Genomic DNA, 24,304 nt, shown 5'->3' with positions numbered 1-24,304 from the left:
TTGGAGGATACAAAATATGTTATGTAACACAGCATAAAAACATGGAAGTAATGTTTACCTGGTCTTAAAGCTATTCTGTTCATAACATCACTGAATTCTCTTGACAGAATATCTACCATGCTTTTATTTCCGTACCATACATCCATAGCGGAATTAGCCACCCACTTCGAAGGCCTATAGTCTCTCCTTTCACTCTGCTTCTCTTCTTTCAAACGCGGTCTTCTTGAATCTCCTTCTAAAACTATGACTATGAGAAAGAAGAATAGAACTGCTTGAAAATTCCTTGACTCAATCATTTCGAATTTTTGAACGAACTGATGTTGAATACTCGAAAATGAGATATTAATGGGTGTTCATCTGAAAACATTTAGCAAACTTCGCGATTGTTCTTTTGACGGTGGCGCAAACAAACGTATATTAGGAAACAAGTGACTCTTCCATGTCTGGTGTTTACAAGATAGTGTTTGCTCAGTTTGCTTGTTCTGGGAAACGAAACCACATTGTGTCGTTTTCTTAATGTGACCGGCCGTCTTGAACAACAGCTTAAATTTTACGTAACACATGTAAAGGTACATACACTTATTTATATTTGAGAGACTTGTGAGAAGGCGATTTTTGTGAATTAATTATGGCTGATAAAAATAAGTCCGTCTTACTTTTCAGGAGTAAATGTAAACTGGGGGTTTAGTGTGAGTTAACATTAAACGTATTCGATATCGACTGCGTAAAAAAATTGATTGGATTGTACAGCGTCCCTAGCGGACACTTTCAAGAAAATCTTCAAGACTTACTGAAACGTTGAAGTTACTTCTTTATTGTGAATAACGTTTATTTTACTGCCCAAGCAGTCACTAAGCATGTCAATCGATTACAGTAACCAAAGCTGTGGGTGAGCCACTAATCCTATTTGCTAATTTACCATGAAACAAACCACACTTTCACCCTTTGTTTATGTGGTCAAGTTCAGTCATCAATCGGAACGCACAAAATAATATTTTAGTAAGCAATAAGTAGGTGTGTTTTAATTTTGTTCAAAATTGGGGCTACTTTGATTGTATTTTGATTGTTATTAGTTAGCGTTTACACAACATCTCCTTAGCTGCAAAAACCCAATCCATTTCAATTTGTGATTCGAATTTTAAGCAAAGTGGATTTCCATGGAAACGAGCCCTAATTCAAGTATAACTTCACCATACTAGGAACAAATTACATTGTGTTATTATTACAAGTCAAGAAACAGAATTTGTTTAAAACTAAGGCAAACTTAACTGTAAACAAGATAAAAATATAAACTTATTTTACTCAAAAATAAAAGTGTGTCCGTGAGGCAAAGAGGCGAAGAAATTCAGTCAAGAAACCTCTCTAATTTTTCGTCCACCTAGACCATAGAGTTGTAATAATTTCCTATACTTTTTCAAGGTCTGTACAACAAACGTCTCTATAATCCTTCTTACTCGACCATCAGATATTAGGATTACAAGCCAGCTAATTGTATTTGTGTTTACATATAACATTGTCTGCATTAAATATAGCAAACATTTGTCTCCTTTATCGAGATCTGTCGCATTATTAACCAGCAGTCAATAATAAATAGATCCGAGTAAGAGCATTGGTCATTCATTTAAGAAAATATGGATGTGGTATTCTATTATTTTATTCTTTGTGGATAGGCTGATAAAGTGACTGGATTTCTTCCGCCACTTCTTCTTAGCACCACTGATCTATGTTGTCCCGAAGTGGTGATAAGTCAACACGAGTCTATTGGGAATGTGTATAAGTGCCCTGAAAAGGGCCTACATATACTAGTAAAGAATTTGAGATTACAAAAAAAGTATCGGGCTTTATGACCAACAATAACATGTAATACTTAGTAAGTAATGGTATATTACCATGTATTTTGGAACAAGGATAAGTTTAGTCATAATATTGTCGACTTACTATGGGATTTATTAGTATACTCGTAGTACACATAAATCACAAATATTTGTGGAGTCACAGTATGTGACTCTAAATTTGAAGAAACTCGTCCTTCAATAATTGTAATTTCATCGACAATCAAAGTGTAGAGTGAGGCGTTGCAGCAATAGTTTAGAGCTAGGAATGTTCCTGAAGTACCACCTCCACTTCATTCCTACATCCAAACCGGGACGCATCCCGAATACAATAGCGGTTTGTTCCAGCCCATTTTGTGCTATCATATTTTCCTCCATTATTCAATACACTACCTCAGATGCACCGCCTTAGTATTGCTCGTGAAAAGATCAAGGTAATATGTTTACAGCTGCTTTGATTTCAAAGAATACTTTTAATAATGTTGTTACGATAATGGTTCTTACATGCGATGCTTTAGCCTTTAATCTTAAATTGAGTTTCTTTTTACACATCTCTGAAGTTTTCTATGGAAGTCAATAATAACAAAGACGCGTGTGTTTTAATAATTTATTGGCTTAAACGCTAAAATCCTAATAATACGTCGTCATTGATGAAGACACAATTTGATTTGTTATTTTTTCTGCAGTTGCTGTTGCTGCTGCTGCTTGCCTGAAATAGAAATTAAATTCTGTAAAATAATCTTATTTTTAGAATATGGCACGACAGTAACGCGATGTAAGAGTGGTGTGACTTTTCATAACAATTAGACACCGTTGTCCAGCGCTCGTTGCGAATAAATGAATAAAATATGTATAGAAGGGACACACTTTCTACAAATCAAAAACGTTCCTATGTATCAGTTCTTATGAGTAAATGTTTTAAAAACTTTACAAAGATCATGCGACTATTTGTTATTAATTCAGTTAGGTATTTAATAAAAGTGAGACATAATAACAAAAATACATTAAAAACTTTTGTTTTATTACACCCACAACGTGTGATTTAATTTTTACTATCGCTATCGTTTGTATGTGTATTTTTTTACAAACGCACAAATATTGCAACTAAATTTAGCTTTAACAAGAACCAATCAACTCCATCAATTTGTTTTAAACACTGAACAATACTGACCTTTTATTTCCACGATCCTGTCGATCGCCCTTGACCCGACGTCCCACAGTTCCCGTGCTATCAAACTCATGACTGTTTTATTCGAGTATATAAAATCCATCGCCTTCCCAACCAACACATCTGATGTACTAAACTCGTCGTTTTCTGCCTTCTTGAACTGTTTCTTGAACTGCTGCACAGTCTTAAAAGATGTTATTCTGTCTACATTTAGAATTAAAACTGATAGGAGTAAGAAAACTAGCGCCCGTCGCAACATGTTGGTGGTAGCGGCATAAATGCATGGCGCTAATTTCAGCTTTTTATCTTGGTGTCTTCTGGGAAAAAAGCTAAGCTGTGGACAGACTGGGTGAGATTTTTATTTTAGGATTGTCACATAAATTTTAATTAGTTTGTGCCACTGAAAACGTAGTCATACCTTCGAAATCATATTCAATCACAAAAAAAATATGAGTACTTACTAGACGGTATTGTTGATTATCTGAGGGACAGATTTTTTACCTTATACACCTTACTATGATGTTATGATTGCTTTAATAAGTAGAGACTTTTCTGTACCTTATTACGTGCTGCATTTTTATCACACCACAAGTTCAAATAACGCAATTTATAATATGCAAATTGATACGTGAAGCTAAATTTCTAGACTTTATAAATACTTATTAAATAAAAGTTCTTACACAAAAAATCTAATAGTTAGTAATGAAAAGTGTTTTATATAATAATAATAATAATAACGCATTGTCCGGAGGTTCCTCAGCCTGTGACCCTGACCACCGGTAGCTTGGGCCCTGCTCCGCTGCCAGCGGGTTAACTATTTTTAAGATTTTTGTTTTTATAATGTATTTTTATTTTTTGATAATTACATTGTAAAAAGAAACAATTAAAAATAAGAAAGAAAAATTAATAAAGGAGATAATAATAATCCGCGCTCCTCGTCGGACGAAGAGTTTGTAACTCCCCCTGACACGGGCGCGTCGAGCGACGAGGGCGGGCCAACGACGCCGCCGCCGCCACCACGACCTGCGCGACGGGGACGTCCGCCGCTGCCGGCACGCTTGGGGTCAGCGAGGCAACCTGCCTCGCGCACGGCCCCCGCTACCGGTGGTGTAGTGCGCCGCATGCGATGGACTCAAACCATGAATGAGAACTGCATGCGCGCCTATTATGGGGCTACAGAAGGGGGAACCGTCCTGACTGCGTATCGTGATCGGATCCTGCCTTTGTTTCAGAACCTTGAGCCGACCATCACCGTTTCTGCACAACGACTATCGGATCAAGTGCGGGCTATTCAGCGGTGCAAGCTGTTGGACCAGTCTGTACTTGATCGACTCCGCCTGGAGGCGATGCCTGCTCGGACAACTCCCCTCTTGACGTCGGAGCCCCCTGCCTCGTCGTCGCCTACGGTGTCGTCATTGACACCACAAGCCGTGAGGGTAGACTCTGGTGATGAAGAGGAGGGTTTGCCGAGTAGTGTAAGTAACCAGGTGAGTGAGCGATTGAGGAGGGCTTTGGAGGACACTATTGGTCAGTATCGGTTCACGTCAGATTCAAGGCCTCGACTACCGCGTTTGCCCACTCATAGACGTAATTTGGCGTTAATGGGAGCTCTGAATGCATTGCTAATTCCGTATATGCGGACTAGCACAAATTTATTTGATACCCACTCGATCCTGTATTGTGGTGCCATTGCGGTTTGCCGTGTTGCTGGTGTCCAGTTCCCAGACTCGGACAGAGCAACGCGTCCTGCCGGGATGACACCCGCGTGGCAAATACGGATCGAGCGGCGTATTAATACATTCAGAACTCTCATTGCAAAGCTAATGTGTTTTAGACGGGGAAATAATCGTCCCCGAGTCATGCGGTTTGTGACGCAAGCCTTTGCTGGGACTGGCGTTCTACCTCAGGACTACACGGCTTGTGTCACAGAACGCATTGACTACCTAAAGCAAAAAGTCTATGCATGGGCAAACCGTATTCGTCGCTACAAAGAGCGCGTGAACAGATACTGGCAAAATCGTGTCTTCCAAAGTGACCAGAGGAAGGTGTACCGGAGATGGGAGGGAGCTGATCAACGTGTGAGCGACGGGCAGCTGCCAGATGACAATACCATGATTGATTTCTGGCGTGCCATTTGGTCGATGCCCGTTGAGCACACTGAGGGTGATTGGATGCGTGTAATTGAGCGTGAATGTGAGTCCATCGAATCCATGGGGTCTATTGTTATAGATCCCGAAGACGTTAGTAGTGCAATCAGCACGGCCCAGAACTGGAAAAGCCCTGGGCCGGACGGATTGCACAACTTTTGGATTAAGTGGATTCGATGCTCACATGACCGTTTAGCGACACAATTCCAAGAAGCCCTCGAGCTCGGTTCCCTTCCAGCCTTCATGACTACCGGTGTCACCACCTTGCTCTACAAATCTGGTAGTACCATGGACCCAAAGAACTACAGACCGATTACATGCTTGCCTACCATCTATAAGCTCCTTACATCTATTCTGACCACAAAAATTAATACGCATATTGTCGCGAACAATATCTTGGCCCCTGCTCAGAATGGATGTAAGGTTGGGTCTCGTGGTACTAAAGAGCTCCTCCTCATAGACATGACCATTAGCCAACAAGTTCGACGGAGCAGGAAAGCTCTCTCTGCTGCCTGGATTGACTATAAGAAGGCCTATGATTCGGTGCCTCATTCATGGCTAGAGAGGATTTTAGAGTTGTATAAGGTAGATGCAACTCTGAGATCCTTTTTAAGCTCATGCATGGGGCAGTGGACTACAGTCCTTCGGCAACCAGGTGGTAGTGAGAGGTCTCCTGATCCATTGAACTTCATAAGGATTGAGCGAGGCATTTTCCAGGGTGACAGTTTGAGTCCCTTATGGTTCTGCCTAGCACTGAATCCTCTTAGCACTCTGTTAAAGGATTCAGGGCTTGGTTATCGGCTTCGAAGAGGGGGTGAGGTCATTAGTCACCTGCTCTACATGGATGATCTCAAGTTGTTCGCACCAAAACGACAAGACCTGGTGAAGTTGCTAAAAACCACACAGGTATTTAGCAACGCCATCAGGATGGAGTTTGGTGTAGACAAGTGTGCGGTCTTACATGTAGAGCGGGGAAAAGTTGTGAATTCCCCGAATTTACAACTTTCTGAGACAATGACACTCAAATCTCTCTCCGAAACTGAGACCTATAAGTATCTTGGTATGTCAGAATCGTTAGGTATATCGGTAGAAGACATCAAAAAATCGGTGAAAGAACGCTTTTGTAGCCGACTGACAAAAGTTCTTAATAGTCTTTTGTCTGGCGGCAACAAAGTAAGAGCTTTCAACGGTTGGGTGATGCCTCTATTAATATACTCCTTCGGCATACTAAGATGGACTCAGACTGAACTTGACGCCCTGGATAGGAAGGTACGTCAGCAGCTCACACAACATCGCATGTTACATCCGCGTTCATCTGTGATGAGACTGTACATTCCACGGAAGTGGGGTGGTCGAGGCTTTTTAAATGCCAAGAACCTCCACAACCGTGAAGTGTGCAGTCTCAGGGATTATTTCCTTGCCAATGAGTGCGGAATGCATCGCGATGTTGTGGCAGTTGACAAAGGCCTCACGCCGCTCTCCTTGGCGAACGAGAACTGGCGCAAGCCAAAGGTCCTGAGCGTCGCGGATCGGAAGGACGTATGGAAGAGCAAGGAGCTGCACGGGAGGTTCTATCGGGCCCTTACAGGTCCTGATGTAGACCTCCTCGCCTCGGTGAACTGGCTACGCTTCGGTGACCTCTTTGGGGAAACCGAGGGTTTTGCTTGTGCAATTGCTGACGAGGTCATGATGACGAACAATTACCGAAAATATATCCTGAAGGACGGTACGGTCGACATTTGTCGAGCATGCCACCGTCCCGGAGAGTCACTCAGGCATATAATTTCTGGTTGTTCGCATCTTGCTAACGGTGAGTACTTGCACAGGCATAACCTAGTAGCCAGAATCATCCATCAGCAACTTGCTCTTCAGTACGGCCTTCTTGAATCTGAGACGCCTTATTACCGATACCAGCCGGTGCCAGTTCTCGAAAATGGTCATGCATTGCTCTATTGGGATCGTTCTATCATCACAGACAGGACTATTGTCTGTAATAAGCCTGATATTGTGGTGGTTGACCGATCCCAACGTCGGGCAATGCTCGTTGACATTACCATCCCGCATGACGAAAACCTCGTGAAGGCCGAGAAGGAAAAGCAAAGCAAATACCTTGACTTGGCCCACGAGGTGACCGCCATGTGGGATGTTGACTCGACGATCATTGTCCCGATAGTTGTCTCGGCAAACGGGCTAATAGCGAAGAGCTTCGACCAACATCTAAAGAAGCTCTCGCTGGATGGTTGGCTCAAGGGTCAGATGCAAAAGGCGGTGATCCTCAGCACGGCACGCATTGTCCGGAGGTTCCTCAGCCTGTGACCCTGACCACCGGTAGCTTGGGCCCTGCTCCGCTACCAGCGGAATAACTATTTTTAAGTATTTTTTATAATGTATTTTTATTTATTTTTTTTGATAATTTACATTGTAAAAAAATATTTAAAATTAAGAACCAAAGTTAATAAAGATAATAATAATAAAACGTTTATTGCCAGAAAAACATGTGTAAACGCAGCCGTACTCACCAGAATAGGGTTCCGTTAACATTTTGTTCCATATGAAATGTTTAAAACTCATGGATGGATGGAACATTTTCATAGAAAGGTAAAATAATTTAATTTGGTAGCTCAAAGACTTAGGTAAGATGCTTTTGCTCAATTTGAAGGAACTTCTTGACATTTCCGTATGTCTCCGGCAAACGGAACATTTTAAAAATATAATTTTGTACTTACCCAACGTTTTAGGAAAACAATAGCGAAAGCCTTAAGACGATTTAATATTTTTAAACATGATTTTTAATAATGAATATAAATAAAATGATACCTAATGTACGGAATTCTCTTCAAGCGAGTGTATCTCGCAATTGACAGAATTTTATTGTTTCAGAGGAAAAAGTGGTGTGTATTTAATGGAATAATAAGATTCAGCCCAGGAATGTTTTGTATTTCTTTTGCTTCGTATTCATGTAGATGTATTTTAGCTACAAAAAGTGACAATTCATAAGAGATAATACATGTTTTCTTGAAGCCAAAAAAATGAATCATTGTTATACGAGTGTTTATTTGGTCCTTATAAAAGGTTTATTGTTAATATTGTTTTGAATGTTAAGAGGTTTCTACATAGAATACAATACTTAATTATAATTTAGATTTATTTTTAACCCATATTTTTACAAAAGTCTGTAACCGATTTTTTTTTTTAAAGGACGCGCGCTGGTAGCTTGAGGAGCTTTTCCAGCTTCACCGGGCAGAGTGGCGAGTACAGAAGGTACTCTAGCCGTTTGGCGATCGTCGGTGCGCGTGCCGACGAGGCCGAGTGTGTCGGTGGCAGACCGACGTTCGCGATCGGCCCGTATCGAGCGCATAAGGCGCCCGATCAGTGGCGAACCCAACTAGATGGTTGCCCTCCGCGGTGTTGGACCAAAGTCCAGCCTACGGCGGGCTCACTCTAGTGGGCCCAATCAAGGGGTCTGTAACCGAGGACAATCAGACTTCTTATATGTACCTACTAATATGTCTTCTCAGACCACATTTTTTTTTACACAAACATTTAAAAATAGATCCAACTAATTGGTAATAAAGATAAAATTGTCTTAAAATTTTTCGCAAACTGTAGACACTATAAAGTAAACAGATGCCAAAACTATGCCCATAAAATGTACACTTAAAACAATCTCGCGAACATAATTCATAAAAAACACATAATAGTGAAGTTACGCGCAGTAAACCACACATATAAACTGTTTCAATTGCATACAGATAAACGGTTTATCTTTGTCATAAACATCAAACTATAACGTGTTCAAAGTTTTATGTATTATTTTGTATGCGGAGAAAAATTTTGTCGGTAGGTAAAATGTCAAAGGTCAAAGGGATTTCAAATACAACATGTTGACTAAGGTCCACTTTAAAATTCGCAGTTAACTTCGAGTAATAGCCGATATTATGTTATATCAAAGTAGTAGCCGATAATAGCGAAGTGATAGTAAGGCAAGCTATATTTAGAACATGTTTAAGAGGGAGAGTTTTTACATTGCAAACAATAGTTTTTAAAATTAAATGCATTTCACTGATTACGAACAAAGAATTTAATGAGAAAGTAATTCTTCAAAAGAACATCAGGATTAAAAGGCCGTACAGGTAAAAATGCTACACTATTAGGCTGGGTTGCACCATCTTACCATAACTTTAACCAACGTCAAAAATCTGTCAAACTCCACACAAAAAGCTCCGGTTATTGTTATGGTTACGGTTAAATTTTGGTGATGAAACTTAGCCTTAGATTACAAAATAGCAGCCGTACTGTAAAAACTTTCCCCATGAATTAATTCCAAGGCGCGGATTTTCCAAATCTGCCTCATAGTTGTAGGTACAATGCCTCACCGTTTTCGCGACGCAATCCTTTCAAGTCGTCACGGGATGGAGGATCTGGTACGTACCAGATAGCCTCCAACGGATGGGGGAATTACCGGATTTACTGAGAAACAGTTGGAAAACACGGGTGCTGTAAATAAAACTGATGGGGGTAAGTTTGTGATGCATTTCGTGAGAGAGGCGATGCAGGTTTGTGGTAAGTTGACAAATACTGTATAATAGACGTTCTCATTTTGACCAACATGTTTGTATGTGTGTCCGCGATTATCTCACGTTTGGCTGAACTGATAGTTATGCGGTTTTTTTAGACTCTAGCTAGATTGTGATTTTTCCGTGTATTTTACAGTGTTACCATAAACAAATGGATATTTTCACATTTTCAAATATTCATTTTGCATCTTATGATAGATCCAATAGCGGAGATCACATCATAAAGTGTAACTACTACAAAATTCTTTTGGCATAAAAGAAATAGGTATACGAGTATCTATAATATTATCCTTAGGAAATTATTAATTCTAAAGCTAATGGACAGGACCAACTTTCAAAGCCTTGACGAAAACTTTCCAAAGTAGTAGGTAGCTGACCTTTTGAGATCGGTAATGGTAGTCCCCGATGGTGCCTTTGTACACCATTATTACCATACATTTCCTAAACATATATAAACTTCTTTTTAGTCCTCATAAATCACACACTAAATAAAACTTTACTTATACACTCGCATCCCATACAATTGCTTCCGTCTTCGCATCTCACATTCATGCACCCCGACCTACTTCCAAGATTGCCAAATATACTGCAAACCTCTTTATTTTCGTCCGAGACATTTGCATAATAAAATTTCCTGAGAACATCCTGAAGTATGAAAAATTCGGCGAACTCTTCTATATGTAAGTATTTTCGTACTTGTCACGTGCCATTCGGCACCCTGGGGGTGGCATCCTCAAATTCGACCACGAACAAGGCGTTCCCATTTGCCTTAAAGAATTTTCTATAAAGTACGTTCTTAAATTCAATCTGAAATTGCGGTTCACTGACTCTAGTTTGTTTTTCATTTCGAACAACTAACAACAAAGAAATGTAGTCACTAAAAGTAATAAGTTTTGCTTTTCAAAACTAATTCAAATTAGTCCAGTGATTTAGGTCTGCAAATGAATGACGGAGCAGTAAAGAAAAATGTTGCACAAACGGGAAATATTATTCAAACTATTTTCACGCGTACAAAGTCGCGGGTACAGCTAGTTGTATTATAGACTCGATTTCCTTTTAAAAAAAAGTGTTGTTTATGAGATTTGCTATTCTATTTCCTGCTTTCTGAAGTCTTTGAATCGATTCTGCGAATTCTTAATACTCCTGTTCAAAAACTTATCTTTCGTTATTTACGATAGTGATACGGATATTAATCTACACAATTAAATGAAATAGATTTGTATGTTTGTAATATCCAAAACTTTTTAAAACTGTTAAATCAAAATACAAATGTACATACAAAAATAGTCATTAGAAAATAATAATGTAGGTACATAATTATGATTTTAGTATTTTGTTTTTTAATTAATTTTAAACTTTCGCGTTGGATAATAATTGTTTGTTTTTATTTGAAACCTATTGTAATCCACGAGGATAAAACCGCGGGTAGAAGCTAGTGTTAGTTTCTAAATACACGTTCTGAAGGACCTTCAAGCAATTCCGAGAATTTCTAATACACTCCTATTGGATAATCTCGTCTTCCATCTTTGAAGTGATAATGTTTTTTGGATCTATAAATCATTTTGGCTCTATCAGGAACATTTGCGATAAATAATAATATCAGTGTGCTTACCATGAGTTTACGTTAGGTGTGCTCGCTAGCTACTTTCAAGAACTAAAATCTTCATAGACTTTATTGGCGCTCTCGCTAGCGAGTACACCCAATGTAAACTCATGGTAAGCACACTTAACTCTAAATCCACTAAAAACTGTTTCGAAAAATTGATCTTATTGAAAATTTCACTTAATCCCAAATTCTTTCAACCGTTTTTTTTTCAGGCTCTATCAAAGAACATTGTAACTTTTGTGATATAGGTTATTATAGTGTTATGTTCCTATGTTTTATTTTCAGTTTTAGTAAAATAAAAAACTTATCTAAAAGAAAAAAACTCGTCTAAGTAGGAGCAGGCCTGTTCATCTCCGCGAGTTCACATCGAAAACAAAACAGCCCACCTACAGGAGGCGATTCGACAAGGCGTCACATACGAGATACGAGCGAGCATTGACACACGCACGCGTACTCTTGTATTATGGAAAAAAATAAAAAAATACTGTGTAAAAAATACTGTGCAGTATTTTACTGCCTAAATAATAATAAAAACACACAATTAAGTTGCCTGAAGACACTGAGAGGTAAATAAGTGGTTATTATTATTCATGATAATTCATGCAAATTCATGTATTTCTTCCGACATTTTCCGCGATTTGGCACTTCACGTCACACATTAGTTTGCCGAAGTTCGCCGAGCCAGCTATTGTCAATTATTATAGGTGTCAAACAGGATAGGGTCTTTGCGCTGGTTTTCGTCCAACTATCGGAGTTGCCAACTTTGTGATCTTAAAATACCCTTACATAAATGTATCATATTATTTTATGTCGTTCGAGTGCTCATAAAGGCAGTCAACTAAAGTCCATACTGCAACGCACACACAATCCGCACCGTAACGTAAACGCCTTGCCTCGCCGATGACAGCGCGCGAAGGGCAATGACAGCTCGCAAAACACTGACGTATATCAATGTCTCATGGACTTGGCGTAACTTTAAAATAAACGTACTCGGTACATTACGCACACACTTACACGCATTATAAATACATACACGATTTAAGAAAACAACATGGCCGCAATATAGGCAATCAGCTGACAGGTATTTGTGTGTGTGTGTGTGCGTGTAGTTGTCAGCTGATTGCCTATAAATATGTTGTTTTCTTAAATCTTGTCTTACTCGGCACAAGTCAGGTAGTTAGTGACGTGACATGAAAATGTTGCCAGAATGAGTACTGACCAAACATTATCTATTTCTTTTTTTTATACATCACCAGGGGTAAGTTAGAAAGAGATAAAAAGCTGTTTGTCATTAATTTGTCGAATTTTTGTATAGATCTATATTTCCTCTCCACTATTACCTCCATGTCACAAAAGGCGATACGTTGTTGATCCCTTTCCGAGTTGATTTGCCTGCTATATGACCTGAGCTATGCTTTAAAAAAATGACCCTTAGTCATCTAAGATTTAATTTTGTATGAAGAAGTTTAATAAACACTTAAAATTGTGTTTATAATGCTATCAATTAGACATACGTGCCAAAAACTTTTCCTGTCAGCACGTTTTTTTCTAGCGCGATGATTTCTGCAATGTACCGGTGACCGGTGTATGGCCGCGCATTTACGTAATTTTTTGGAACTCACTACTTTTTAAATTACATTTTCATTTAGGTAGAACTGTTGCTTAGGCTAGGCATTATAGATTGCAACAAAACTAGCGCGGGATGGCTACTGCCTTCTGTGAATACAATACTTTGTATTCAAATTTTACGCATGTGTTTATGGCAGCTCAGTGAAATGGACGAAAACCGAAGTTAGATAGAAAACCAGCACAATGACCCTACTTTCAAAAATTAATATTGCGATTTTATAAATCACTTAAACAACTTTATATTAATTTGCGGTACGAAGTACGCCGGGACAGCTCGTAAAACAAATTCATTATTTACATATTACTAATTTATCAACTTTGTTCATTGTTAGTTCATTAGTTGTTCGTGTTTCGTTTGGGTTAGACCAAGAGCCGAATGCAAAAAATAAATGTTACTTAATTATATTAATCCTACAAAAAACGGACGGACGTGTGCAAGTCTAATAGCCATATACTTGGTTAACTCATTTTAAAAAGTGCACATATAAAATGATGTTAGAAACCTTAATATCATTTTTAAAGACCTATCCATAGATAGGGTTTAATGAAAACCAAAATGTATTGCTTTTTTTTATATTAATTTGTGTGAAAAATCTTAATGCTGTTCACAGAATACATCTACATACCAAGTTTCATCAGTATTTTACTTATAGTTTCGGAAAAAAATGGCTGTTTCATACGGACGGACAGACAGACTATATGACGAATCTATAAGGGTTCCGTTTTTGCCATTTGGCTACGGAACCCTAAATACCGTATCAAAATCTGTTGCATAGTTTTAAAGATCTAAGCATACATAGGGACAGACAGACAGGAAAGCGACTTTTTTTTATAATTATTACGTAGTGATGATGGGCATATAGACCAAATAAAGACATTTTGATTTAAGGGGGGGGACATCGTAAGAGCCATTCACATTTTTATCAGAAACTTAATAAATTAATATATTTAGGTTTTTGAAATCTAAAACAGCCAGGAAATCAAAGAGGCAAACATGATACCTTTGTGATTTTATAGGAATTTTATTGTAAAACACGGTCATATTAAACTTTTATAAAAAAATCCAGAGGTAAATGTTTTTTTTCGAGAAAAATTTTTTCTAATCGTGTTTTCGAAAATATCATCCCATCACACATACGTTCTGTAATACATAATATTGAAAACAGTGCGAAATATCGTCAATTGCAGTTTTCACATACTAAGGGCCCATAATGAAATTAGTATAATGTTTGTTTATGTAATAAAATTTGGTTTGAAATACCTACTGAATTGAATTTTTATTTCTTACTAGCTTTTTGGCTTCGCCCACGTGAAATAAATTGTCACAGTTATGTGTGTTATAAAATATTTAGGTGCTAGCTCTTACACTATATAACTGGCGGCCGCATGTAGCTGCGCGTTGCCGCGAAGAGCAGTGAATGCAAGTGTGGTGCGCTAGATGGCGACACAGTAGCTTCTTGTAGCAGTCAGCCCTATGGCATCAAGACAGTACCGATCACTGACGTATGTCAACAAAACGGTGCTCGACTCTTAAGACAAGCTAAATTACACCATATTGTTGATGACATTGAGCATACATTTTTTTGAATACCTTCGCGAAGAAAAACTTCTGTACGTAGTACTTATTATTATTCTGTGGTAGGAGCTTAATTTCGATCTAAATTATTTGTTAACTGGCCCACTGTTGATAAAGTTTACGTAGACTTTGCATAAGCCCTTAGAAGTTTAAGGTGAGTATACATTACAGCATTTACTTGTAACATAAAATTTCACCGTTATAATTAATATGCGTTACAACAACAAGGTTTTGTTAAAACTTGATCTTAAGAAACCAATGAGCTAGTTTGATCGAGAACTTATAGGGATTCAATATTTGAATATGTAGTTTTAATAATATATAGTAGTAGTTTTATACATATTGAAACTCTCTGTCTGTATGTTTAAGCCAAGCATTGATTAAATTTGAATATTTAAAAAGAACAGCGGACCTTTAAAACATCACGTACATTGAAAAAAAAACATTGCAAGACATTTTTTCCCTATGCAAACTGAAAGTTTAGCAAGCGCATGAATTCAAATCGTATCTCCGCATTCGGAGCCCGCAAAGCGAATGCTCGCGGCGAGCACCTTAAAGCCAAGATCGCCGCCTGTCTTCTCAAGATAAGGCCTGTTTACAATAAAACCACTGCTTTTTATTTCCTCCGAGATGTTTAAAGCTGACGATATTTTTATCAGTTCGGAGCAGACGCTTGTTGGGATCTGAGATTATGCGCGAATATTTCGTAGATAAACTCTTTGTTGATTTTCAAAAACTCATTTAAAAAACTTAGGCCCGGTTTCTGAATTGAAATTTCCAGCTTGGCTGTACCATCACTGAAATAAAAAATCTAATCTTTTATTCAGTACTGAGGCCCATTCAGGGCGCTTATAGACGTCCTAAATATAGCTTGTCATATACCACCACTTTGGGACAACATTACGAGTTGGTGCATAGAAGAAGTGACGAGAGAAACTTTTCACTTTTGTCAAGGTTCAATTGAATTGGTCAATCAAATGTGAAAAGTTCAAACTTGACTACAAACAAGATGAGCACGACGCTTAAGCCAAAAATCTCAATTCCGAAACCTGGCTTTTCTCAATTACGTTTGTCTCTTATCGTTCCGTTTTCATAGTTTCAGAAAACCCCAAAAGCTTTTCAAATACGCCATTGTCATGTTGGCTGCGATGTACTGAAGTTTATATATCGCGCAAGCTAATTTACTTTTGTGTACCTATATTATTACGTTAGATATCTTTTTAATTAGTCGTCATAAATTACTAAATTATGAAGAATTTGTATTTTTATAAAATATCTCGACTTGTACCATGAAGTAAGTTGATAAATCAATCAGTTAAATGTTAAAAATGCGAACTCTGAAACTAGCGAGGACTCCTAAGAAACATCCAACTAAAGATTGTGTTTATACAAGAAAAAGCTCTTCTTGGAAACACATTAAGTACCCTCACTACCTGGAATTAGCTAACAAGAATCTGAAACTTCTTACTTCAACTCCAATCTTAACTAGCATCAGTAGGTAATTGACAATTGAAAATTGGAAGATCTTATTTCCTTTGAAAACAGAGTTAATTTAAATGTCCTACTACTATTTTGATAGATATTAAGAAAATTAGTTATTATTTCATGCAAAAGATCTATCACAAGAAAAGAAAGACTTCATGTTGATCCTTTCAAAATCGAGATAAAACTGTACTTAATTTTTTCGGAGGTCTCTACATTAAAATAAATCTAAATCGGTTCAGTGGTTTAAGCGTGAAAAGGTTACCATTTAAGGACATACCTACGTACGAGTACACGCAGAGTAACTTTCACATTAAGAATATTAGTACGAAAGTACAAATACATTAGAATAACGTAACTTATAAAAGCTAGCTAAAAAATAGGCATACTCAAGAGACAAATAGACCAGTAATAACTGCCGACAGCTTAGACAATCATAAAAGTCTATTACCATTTGACTCGCAAGAAAATGCAATCAATAATAAAGGTCACGAATTCACGATTGCCGGCATTATCTCCGGAGGGCGCTGTTATCGATTCCAATAAATGCCCTCTTTTATTTCAGGCTGAAAAAAAAAGAAATTACAGAGAACAGCTGAAATTCTCATTAAAATTCCATTACGAGCTCGCAGGAATATGCCCATGGATTTTGGGGAGGAATTATTTTTTTGTAACAACCTGTATTTTGCGCAAATGATACAGCATCGATTTTGTCAGCGGTTGGGTTGACGTGACGTTTTTACGGTGTATCAATTTGGTGATTTGCGTTTTGGGTGCTGCTGGTTTTTTTCGTAAGTCACTTGCTTTTTTTTGCAATTATGTAAAGTGAATTCCAAAGAGTTTTAATTTACATAACGTGTTTTTTGTTTGCAACCTTTTTGATTGACTTGCAAAAAACATTCTGCGTATGTGTATTGTTATCGTAAAATAAATAAAATAGTTTGAGATTGGTAAATCCTCGGGTGGAAATTATAATGGTGTCTAAATGAACTATACAGCGCCTATGATAGCACACAATACACTATCGTATAAAGTCACAACCAATGAAACTAAAAACTTTATTCAAACTAAAGCATAAAACCTATTATTGTTAGATATTAATTATTTGGAAAATGAACCTAAGTATAAAATATGGTCACTTCTGAATACTTTATTCAAACAATTTCTGAATGCCCATAATTATAAAATATATTATCACTGTTTTGTCACAAAAATCCGTAATATAAAGTAATTTGCAGACGTACTAGCCCAGAGGATTAGCAAAGATAAAAGCTATCGCTAGAGGGCGTATTGTGAACAGTTGTTATTAGTTCGTTCGTTTCAGCCAAATGATTTATTAGTACTTCAAGTATATTTAGCTCTAATGACTTATCTGGGGGCACGGCAGTGCCCCCACCAAGTCGAGCAAAAAAGCGGCACGGCCGTACCATCCTTTTCTCGAAGCAATTCAGGCCATTTTCGACCGCCTGTAACTTCGTTGTGGATAAAACTAGAAGGCTGAATTTTCATTAGCTATGCAGGCATTGTAAAGACACGGTATATTTAAAATTTCATTCAATTTGAACCAGTAGTTTAAGAATTATAACGGGTCAAAGTTACTTAATTTTGTCACTCACTGACTCACTGACTGACTCACCGATCATCAAAACTCTAAGGCACTTCTAGCAGACCTAGAAGCTTCAAATTTGGAATATCAGTAGTGTTTGGTGTATGAATCAAGGAAAAACTAAAATATTTGGGGGCACGGTAGTGCAACCGCCAAGTCGAGTAAAATTTTTCAATTTCGGTCCAGTTTTCTAGATACATAATTGCTGTCTACAAAATACAAAAAGAAATGAGATTTGGGGGCACGGTAGTGCAACCGCCAAGTCGAGTAAAATTTTTCAATTTCGGTCCAGTTTTCTATATACATAACTGCTGTCTACAAAATACAAAAAGAAATGAGATCCCATCAAAAACAATACTTGTCAAAAAAACCAAGTCTCGCAACTCAGTTGTTCTACGGTAAAAAGTTGTGAGATCCATGTAATACCAAGTCCAGGCCAGGAAATCTTTAACGTTTTACATAAATATATTGACTTGGCCATCGCATGAAAACACGTGTAAATTAAATTATTTAGTGCGATGGCCAAGTCAATAATTTATGTAAAACGTTAAAGATTTCCTGGCCTGGACTTGGTATTACATGGATCTCACAACTTTTTACCGTAGAACAACTGAGTTGCGAGACTTGGTTTTTTTGACAAGTATTGTTTTTGATGGGATTTTACTTTCAGAGATCACTGTACATAACCTTCGAACTATAGACGTTTAAAATGTTCTGTAGTAAGTATCAAATTGCGATAATTAAATGACTCTTTGTTTACGCATATCATTGAAGGTTACTTAGGATTTTGTGCTGAAACAATAATTTATTTATGTTCATCAGTGTGTCACAACTATTGTACTTTTAGTATATCGACACTTCTACACTAATATTATAAAGAGGAAAACTTTTTTTGTTTGTTTGTTTGGTTGTAATGAATAGGCTCAAAAACTACTGGACCGTTTTTAAAAATTCTTTCACCATTCGAAAGCTACATTATTCACGAGTAACATAGGCTAAATTTTATTTTGGAAAAAATAGGGTTCCGAAAAAAAGGAGATAATGTAGGCCACGCGCGCGAAGCCGCGGGTGGAAAGCTAGTTAAAAATAAGGTAATAAGTACTCTTTACTAGATAAAGATATTTTGTATTAAAAAAATGAAGATAATTTCAAGTTTTGAATTCACAAAACTGTAACTACAATGCGACCGAATTTCGCTTTAAAATTAAAATTGCTGCTGTGTATCGGCTGCAGATGGCTTTTTGTCATCGGGAGGTGAGCTGATTGCCTTTGTTGCCAGAGTAATTTGCGATTTTTCCCCGAAAAGAAATAAAAGACTAAACGCAAAATTGATGGCCCCGATTTTTTCGGGGACTTCTAATCTACGTGATTTTGGTAAAGAAACAAGTAAATTAAAACCCGTTTATTTTTAGAATAAAGAAATGTTATAATGTCGTTTTAGTTAGAATTTTCTGTATTTTTCTATCAAATGGTAATTTCGTTGATAAAAAAAATATGGTTCCATTTCTTATGATATCCTAATTAAACAGTGCTAATGGTCGGCCCTCAGACTTTTTATAAGTGGTGGGATAATGAAATCAAATTTTTGATTTGATATTTAATTGCAATTGTAGGGCAAGCCAGGTATTTTACCGAAAGACAGCAGCAGGCAGCGAGTTCCAGTCCCTAGCTGTTCGCATTAGAAAAGAGTCATCGAAACGCTTAGTGCGAGCTGACCTGGTGGAATGTCGATATTATGGTACGCTAACCTGCGTCTGGTTCCCTAAATATAAATTGATAGTTACAGTAATTTCCCTATAATAGCCTCTCTTTAAAAAGCGCACAGCAAACTTACCCGTATAAAATTCGCATCACGCAAGTGCATTGCGTATCGCAATAATAGGGAAACGTTTTAAACCGTGCATCGTTACTTGCATTCGTTTATTTTTACGGCTTTGTACGGGACAATGGCAAACGTTCCAAAGTTTAACTGATAAAAACATTTTAAAGAATAATACAATTGAAATGGCATTGTTTGGGAAAATATTTACAAAACATTTTTAAACTGAGATGTTTTATGGTAACTGTGAAAAGAGTTTTTGGAGAGTTATTTAAAAGTCGTATAAATTACTAAAAAAATTGTAACTTTTGAAGATAGAGTAAGGAATATTTTAAATAAACAACTTGAATAAATTGAACTGCCTAAGGCGGGACTCGAACCCACGACCTGCCGCTTGCCGGGCGACTGCTCTTCTAACTGTCAGTGTTGTTTATTTAAAATTTAGTTTGAGAAGCGACTCAATTCGCCAATAAGTTTAATAAAGAGTAAGGAATAAACTCTTCAATTGGCAATAAGTGTTATTTCGAGAAATAAAACTGTCTAACATGTTTTCTTTACAATATTATTACTACTAATATAACAAACAGAACAATAAAACTTTTTAGACAAATTTAAACAACCACTTTTAAAATAGTGACAAAATGACTTTTTTTGTTAAAACTTATCGCATATTTCACAGATATGATATTATGTTACTGTCATCGTAAGCCTTGGTGAGGATCTACAACCTCTTTTAAGAAGGTTGAGAGGGAAACCATGTACCTTATAAACTACAAGCTAGCCAGTAAGTACAGTCAACAGCACATCTTGTAAGATTTTTGTTGGAAAATAGTCTCTATTACAGCGATATAAGATGCCACAGTAAGTATTTAAAATGTACTGACTGTACATACGGATACTGACTTGTGATTGTGTTCAATAAAACAAGATTGTAAATAATAAAGCAATAAATAGAGCAAATAAATCAAAAAGTTGTAAAGAAAACCTATACGCTTATGATAGTCTAAGAATTCGATATGGAAGCGGATAAAGACGATAGAAAAGATGGTAATATAAGGCCGAAACTAATAAAGTTCCTTTTCTTTATTACGTACGTATTTCAAACAAAGGCCTATTCAAATACGGGCCGGGTTTGGGCCAGTAATCAGGGCCCAATTGCTTTGATTGACCTTTATGCAAATTGCAAATTGGCCCAGGAGCCGGTAGGTTGCTTAATTGAATAATTAACCTGCCCAACGCACTTCTGTATTTAAATAATCGTGTTTATTCGTTGGCTGTTTTGTTGATTTTTCGTTTGAAATTTTTCCTTGAGCGATGGAAGACATTTTAATGTAGGTATTTTGGGAGAAAATGGTTTTCTTGGGTCATTTCGCTGCAAATAATTAAATAAAAGTTATTATAACTTAATCATAAAATTAAGGTAGGTATACTGCGACTAAGCATTATCTATCACACGAATTTAAACAGTGTGGCCATTTGACAGACAACTAGTTGTAGTTGGGGCGAGTGAACGGGTCTAGGGGTTCTAAAACTAGGTCATGGCTTTAGTATTTACTAGCCCTAGGACGTTCACCTACTTGATGGACTAAGCTGACTAGGTACCTCAAGAAACAATCTAAAAAAGACGGTGATCGTGCTAACTGGCATTTTTTTGGTTGAGGCTTACGTCGGACAGTCGACTGTCATAAACGTGATGAATGAGATTTAACCTTATTCATTATCAGGTGATATGAACGCTATGTACAAAGATGACGTCATGTACCAAATCCTACCCCAGAATAAGAATGTTTTCCCCGCGATTTATCGCGTCACAAATCCCTGCCTCCCGTTATACACAATCTAGTCTAGAAACCCTCCAATTAGTTCCTCGACTGATCCGAAAATCCTGATCTTAGTTCACTGAGCACCCTTTACATTTTAATAGAACCGTTCTTTAAATCTTTAGTTACACCGACATCGGTATGTTGAGGTCGTTTCACACATCAGTGAAGACACAGTTCCGACACAGTGCGAAGTATTATTTTATACCTACATTGTCACGTCCAAAATATCGCAGTATCTCAAGACAAACCACCACCATCTTACTTTGACTTTAAACAAACGTCAAAAATCTGTCAAACTCCATACAAAAAGCACCGATTATCGTTATAATTATCGTTAAAGTTAGGTGGTGCAACTCAGCCTAAGTGTCAGTGTCGACACCGACAATGATGGACGTATCACTGAAGCTCCGTGAACTGTGTGCTTACCATGAGTTTACGTTAGGTGTGCTCGCTAGCGACTGCGTAAAAAAATGACATTTAATTGTATGACATATTGTGCAGCGCCCCTAGCGGCTACTTTCAAGAAACAAAATCTTCATAGAGATTTTTGACGTACTCGCTAGCGAGCACACCTAACGTAAACTCATGGTAGGTACACTGATTACTGACTTCGTTCGTTTCAGCCAAATGACGTCCACTGCTGGACAAAGGTCTCCCGCAAGGATTTTCATAACGACCGATCCTGCGCTGCCCGCATCCAAGCTCTTCCCGCGACCTTCACCAGATCATCGGTACACCTAGTGGGAGACCTGTCCACGCTACGTCTTCCGGGCAGCGCGCGGTCGCTACTCGAGAAATTTTCTGCCCCAACGGCCATCGTCTCTACGAGCCATGTAAGACTGACGTGCGTGAATTGAATCACTGACGCAACACGGTATCATTGATACTGAACTGACCGAAGATGTTGACAGAACTGTGATGTCACGTTTAGTGTGAATCGACCATTAGTCGGCACTCGATAAATATTTATCGACAGGTGGAATTTATTTGTTTTCGTCCAGCGGGGGCTGGTTATTAAACTATATTTATGATGTTTGTTTCCGAATCGTGAATAAATCGAGTAAATATGGAACTCTTTTCTACACATTCATTTATAATGTTCCCGAAAATACGAAGGCGTACATAGAGTTTTTATCATTTTAATACTCTTACGCCCGTATTCACAAATAATACTTGCTTAAGTGAAGCACAGCGTTCAATAGAGCTCTGAAATTGGTTCGTCTGGGACCCTGTGCGTCTACGAGTACTGTGAATCCTCATAGTAATGTTTATGAATACGGGCGTTTGTTTTGTAACTAAGGAATTCAACTTTCAATTTAAAGTGTTTCATTTTGAATTTTAAATTATGACTGAAAATATATTTTTAGATAAAAAGTATTTGCAGCGCGCGCGTTCCATTTCTAAATTGGAATAAAAACTATCCTATTGTTTTCTCTGGGTTTCAAACTACCCCTTTATTAATTAACTTAGTATTTTTTACGTGAAGGTGTAACAATGTATACGAGTATCACTTCCACGTTTATAATTTAAGAATTTATTGTGTGAACCCTATGAAATCCAAGCGCATAAAATTTTCCTTCGCCTTTTTTTTTGTTCCGTATGAAAAAGCTTACATCTCAGGTGCTCCAGCATCGCGGCAGCTCAAACAGAAACGCCTTTGATGTAAGAAGCCACTTGAATAGTGTCACACCAACCATTACAAAATAAACTAAAGCCAAATACACTAGTCATTGCCTGCAGCTTCGCCCACGTGAAATCCAGTTTGTCACAGAAAGACTGACTTCCAAGAATTGGGGCAAGTAACTCAATATTGATACAAATACAGTAAAGTTCCATCAAAATCCTTTCAGTAGTTTTTGTGTGGAAGAGTAACAAAAACCGTCCATCTACCGTCAACAAATGTTTACATTTACTTTATTATTAGGAATCAATTAAATACATTTACTTCTAGCTTTAACCCTACTAAAGTTTTGAGGAAATCCCAGCGCATAAAATTTTCCTTCGCCTTTTTTTTGTTCCGTATGAAAAAGCTTACATCTCAGGTGCTCCAGCATCGCGGCAGCTCAAACAGAAACGCCTTTGATGTAAGAAGCCACTTGAATAGTGTCTCGCCCTCACAATGCGGCGTCAAAGGCTGCACACGTCGAAACAGCCAAACGACTTTGTAGCTACAGTTTTTGAGGAAAATGCAATTAAAGTTCTTTCTTGGTTTCTTGTTTATAACAAAAAAATAAGCTATCATACAACACCTTATTTCAAGGTAATTTTAGGTGAGACAATCATAAAATTACAATTTCATTGACAGACATGTTTAGAAAAATGATAAATAACGTAGAACCTTCAAAAGTGGAAACCTGAATAAAGAACAAAATTTGGTTCAGATTCCACTTCTCGGGAAGCTCAGATTGTCCATGCTGCCATGGTCTTAGACTAAATTTACTCGTATCTGTAGTTTTATTTTTTCACAACAAAGAAAAAAAACATCTCATTTACATTGTTATATTCTATTGTCTCGGACCGTTCAAGATGCTACATCCAACTTTTGTAATAAAACAATTAGAAACCTTAAATTATTCTTCTTTTATGTTCTTAATTGAACGCTCGCAGGCAGAAGCAATTATGTGAATTTCTTCACATTATAATCTTCCTTAATTAAAGATAAAACAGTAGAATCAGGGACCGCTTTTATCTCGGCCCGATTCTGTGCACAATGTGTGTAAATCCTTGCTTTGTGTACGCTACTTTTGTATCCTTGATACTTACATTAAACAAGTGGGAAATTATTTAGCTGTATTCTGTGTTATACCTACTCGTAGCATATACACACACACATTTTACTATGTAAAAATGTGAAGGAGAATTTTATCTAATGCAAAAAAATGTGACAGAGGATTTGTTATTTAAATAATCTTGATCCAAAACAAAACAGGCTCTCGATACATCAATATCAAGTCTAATCGAGTTGAACTCAAAAATTCTTAGAAAAGATTACTTTGTCACCGTTGTTTACGGCGTACGCGATACGTCAACGTCATCATT

At 37.4% G+C, this 24,304-nt stretch overlaps 1 protein-coding gene across 1 annotated transcript; it reads left to right on the top strand.

Moving 5' to 3' along the window:
• The first annotated feature begins 3,449 nt into the window (after positions 1-3,449).
• On the top strand, positions 3,450-8,903 carry LOC135073462 (uncharacterized). Its single transcript, XM_063967646.1, has 3 exons — positions 3,450-3,453; positions 3,913-7,285; positions 8,900-8,903. The coding sequence occupies exons 1-3, from the start codon at positions 3,450-3,452 to the stop codon at positions 8,901-8,903; spliced, it is 3,381 nt and encodes a 1,126-aa protein (XP_063823716.1).
• The last annotated feature ends 15,401 nt before the right edge of the window (positions 8,904-24,304 follow it).

Source organism: Ostrinia nubilalis, chromosome 7 (assembly GCF_963855985.1).
Source record: "Ostrinia nubilalis chromosome 7, ilOstNubi1.1, whole genome shotgun sequence".
NCBI classification, from domain to species: domain Eukaryota; kingdom Metazoa; phylum Arthropoda; class Insecta; order Lepidoptera; family Crambidae; genus Ostrinia; species Ostrinia nubilalis.
The sequence above is the reverse complement of the archived record's forward strand: the minus strand, read 5'-3'. Positions and strand labels throughout refer to the sequence as shown.